Raw genomic sequence first — 4,112 nt, 5'->3', positions numbered from 1 at the left:
AATTGAAATTTGAAATCAAGCTGAAGGCCACAGCACAAAAGTCTATCGAAAGTTAAATCTCAGAATTCAAAACCAGCTGCTGGAAGATGAAACCCAAAAAGACATCATGTTATATGTTTTGAATTCACACTCATCCTGTTCGAAGATGACAAGCTATGAATTTGGCTTGAAAGTTACCAAGAGGAAGACTCCACATGATCCTACAATATGAAAGATGTTAATGTCGTGTCGGGAAAGGATTTCTAACGTTGGTCCTCCGACGCTCAAGTCACTGATCCCACAAACGTAGAAGAAGAACAGTAAGCATTCGGTAGCAAAAGCGTGTTCAATAGTGAAACATTACGTACCTCCGCTTGTGGATGAGAATCTCTTTTATAATATCACTGTAACATTTGTGCACACATCTCAAAACGTACGTACATTTTCCAAAGCGCCTTAGAAAAAAGATAAGTTAAAAAATGTCCTTGACACCTTTCCTTAAACAAGCATGTAAATTTCTAATGTGATAGGTTGAAAGCTTCTAAAATACGATTTATCTGCTGAGCATGTTCTGTTGTAAGTGGCACAAACTCTAAAAGGGTACGACGAGACATGTAGAGGGCCCCGCTATAGGCCGCTCGACCCTGATGCCCAGTCGGCCAGGTCAGTGGCTCGGGGATTTTGTTGTTGCATTTATCATTCCGTCGTTGGCTTTCATAGATTGGCCGTTTGGACAGTTTCCTCCGTTCGAAGCTATGCTCATCCGCTTGGATTAGGCATACCGTTCATCTATTCTTGCTGCCAGTGGCGGATCCAAACAAAAAAAGAAGAAGGTGCTCAAAGAAAGGAGTTGGAGCTTGTCTTCCTTCTCACTATCCCTTGAACTACAGTATAATGATGAAATTTTCTGGAAATAAAAGGATGCTCAAATACACTACCGCTCCCCCTAAATCCGTCACTACTTGCTGCCCCATTCAACCGACATCACCTAATCTATAGATTTTTTATTTTTTTTTATTTTGACCTGCACCTCAACCATTTTTCGCCCTTTCACACACCTTCACTAAATCTTTTTTATAAATCCTTAAAATCTTGTGCATTATTTCCGAAGTTTGTTAAGTTTGAATTTGCTATATTAATTTTAAAAAAATGGCCATCTCGACCTTGAAGAATTTGTAGGCCCTACCAACCAAATGCATAAAATTAGATGCGGCACTCAGATCTCTCTCTCTCTCTCTCTCTCTCACTCACATTCCCCATGACCTAAAATCCCTATCTATCTCCTTATATGCTCCGAGCTTTCAGTTTCGAGAAGCCCTACCGATTGCAACAGTTCCCTACCAAAAACTAGTTAGCTCCTTCCTCTTAAATCTTCTCTTCATGCATGATCATTTGTGTTTTGTTCCAGATTCTTCTTGACTTGATACCGGCCGGAGTTGGTTGGCTAACTACCAGCTAGTTATACATCGAGTCTCAAGTTTTTTGCTGCTCGATCGCATCAATTCATGTGCTATATCTGTGCATGATCTTGTCTTCGTTAATTAAGTATAGTTGCTGATCGATCGAGCTAGAGCTTGATGGAAGGCGAGGCTGGAGGCGGATCGTCGCGGCGCCCCAATTTTCCTCTCCAGTTGCTGGAGAAGAAGGAAGAAGACTCCTGCTCCACATCCGCCTACCCATCTCTGGCCATCTCCTCCTCCGCCACGTCCACCGCGGCGGAGCAGCAGCTGGCGGAGGCGGGGGCGCGGAAGCCACCGCCCAGGCGGAGCTCCAACAAGGACCGGCACACCAAGGTGGAGGGCCGCGGGCGCCGGATCCGCATGCCGGCCCTCTGCGCCGCTCGCGTCTTCCAGCTCACCCGCGAGCTCGGCCACAAGACCGACGGGGAGACCATCGAGTGGCTGCTCCAGCAGGCGGAGCCGGCCGTAATCGCCGCCACCGGCACCGGCACCATCCCTGCCAACTTCACCTCGCTCAACATCTCCCTCCGCAGCTCCGGAACGTCGCTCTCGGCCCCCTACCACCTCCGCGCAGCCAACTACTTCAACTCCATGGCCGCCGCCTCCCTCCCTGGCCCCTCCCTCCGTATCCATAACGACTGGCCGGAACACGGCGGCGGCTCCTCCTTCCCCTCCGAACGACCCTCCTCTTCCTCCTCCGTGCTACTAAACTTCAACTCATGCAGCATCGGCCTCGTCGACGCCTCGCCGGAGTCAGACACCGGAAGCCTGAGGAAACGCCGGTGGGAGCCCGATCAGATCCAGTTCCAGCAGCAGCAGCAACAGCAACAGCAAATAGCAGGCTACGGCCAGCAATTCTCAAGCCATAGCCAAATCCCACCTGGAACACTTTGGATGGTCACAAACCCTAACACTCAACAAGATCACATCAACCAGCCGCCGCCGCCGCCGCAGTCGCAGCAGCAGCAGTCCATTTGGGCATTCCCTCAAATGGGCAGCAGCAGCTCCATGTTCAGAGGATCCACCGGCCTCCACTTCCTCAACTTCCCGCCCGCCGCCACTTCCATGTCTCTTTTCCCGAACCAACAACTCGGCGTCGGATCCGCCGTCTACCGCTCGCCTTCGACGGCCTCCGAGGCGATGGCCCCGTCCTCCACGTCCGGCCACTACCGGGAAAGCGACGACCGCCACGACGCCATGAGCGATTCCTGATTAATGAATGCGCAGGCGCCATCGATCGTATCATCATATGCACGCATTGATTATCTGAATTCCCCTTCTCTTTCGGATTATTTTCTCTTTCTAATTCTTCAATTAATTTGGTTCTTTTCTTTCGTGTAATCAAAGAAACGAGAGTTCCATCTGCCTAGATATAATTAATCTCCTCGTTCCCTGCTTGTTAATTAATTCGGATCATTTTCCATTTGATGCTTAGCTTCTTCATTTTAGTCGATCTACCGAATGAGATGCGATTTGAGACGAGGGCAATAAAGAAAGAGAGAGAGGAGGACAGAGGAGACCCTGCGTCGAACAGTAGAAAGACAGCATGTGAAAATTCAGAGATGAGGTTGCTGTTCGTTGGAGGATATGGAGCATAAGATCATGGACGTAGCTCATGAGCTCAACAGCATGTCAACTGCAACATCCAACTCAGAGACTGACTCCCTCAATGATTGCAGGAATTAATTACCAATGCCACTGTTACACTTAGCGTGGATATATATATATATATATATATATATATATATATATAGTTACTAATCTTCACAATTGTCTCAGTGTGTGTCAATGCTGCATGACAAGGCTCCAAATGACATAATTCCACGAAATGATCATGCTGTCAAATTTGAAGCTGATGCTGAGTGAGTCTTAATTATCTACTACGTCGAGTTACAGTCGATCGCCATTGCCATCCTTTTCAAAGACAGTGATGACAAGATTTAGTGGAGGGAATGAAACATTGGGAAAATACAGCCGGGAAGTAAGGTCTACAGACTACAGCACACACAAATGATGATATGAGATGTGAGGGCTGAAGGTTGGGGTCGTTTCCTTTTATGAGCTCTTTATATGTGCTAAATTATGATGTCTGACACAGTTGTAGCTGCTTTAGGTTGAAGGTGATGTCCTTAATTGCTACCGCATGCTTGAAAAATTATATTCCTTAGTCACTATCTTTTTTATTGGGAAAAGCCCCGTTCCAGGCTTTCATCATCTGACGCTTTATATTCTCTCCTATATATCATCGCTGCATGCTTACCGCATGTATTAATTATTTTCTTTTGATAGCATTATCATCACCGTGTCCAATCCCATGTATATAAGGGTTTTTTGTTTTGGTGTGTTTAGAACTCAAAATATTAAATAGGTCATTTTCTCAAAGGGTTTCAGAATTTTACAAGGGCATACTGCAATTTTATAATTTTCATGGTGTTCTTGTCAAATATTGTAGATGCGGTTAAATCAGAGATGGAACTCAACAGGTCACTTTGATGCTTGAATTAGGATTTACTTGAGGTGGTATGTTAAGGACGATGATGGAGAAACCAAATAAAATTTGGTGGAGTTGGGAAGAAATCAGACCCTTTGTCACTACTTTTGTAAGTGCTTACATGGATGTCAGCATATCCACATTAGTAGAAATATTATCATTGTAGAGGTCAATGAGGGGAC

At 46.0% G+C, this 4,112-nt stretch overlaps 1 protein-coding gene across 1 annotated transcript; it reads left to right on the top strand.

Annotated features, from left to right (window-relative positions):
• Nucleotides 1-1,231: 1,231 nt before the first annotated feature.
• Nucleotides 1,232-2,864, top strand: LOC121969184 (transcription factor TCP15-like). The gene has a single exon (XM_042519140.1). The coding sequence runs from the start codon at nt 1,557-1,559 to the stop codon at nt 2,649-2,651; it is 1,095 nt and encodes a 364-aa protein (XP_042375074.1). The 5' UTR covers nt 1,232-1,556; the 3' UTR covers nt 2,652-2,864.
• The last annotated feature ends 1,248 nt before the right edge of the window (nt 2,865-4,112 follow it).

This window comes from Zingiber officinale, chromosome 4A (assembly GCF_018446385.1).
Source record: "Zingiber officinale cultivar Zhangliang chromosome 4A, Zo_v1.1, whole genome shotgun sequence".
In the NCBI taxonomy this organism is placed as follows: Eukaryota; Viridiplantae; Streptophyta; class Magnoliopsida; order Zingiberales; family Zingiberaceae; genus Zingiber; species Zingiber officinale.
Note: the sequence above shows the minus strand (reverse complement) of the source record. Positions and strands in the feature narration are given on the sequence as shown.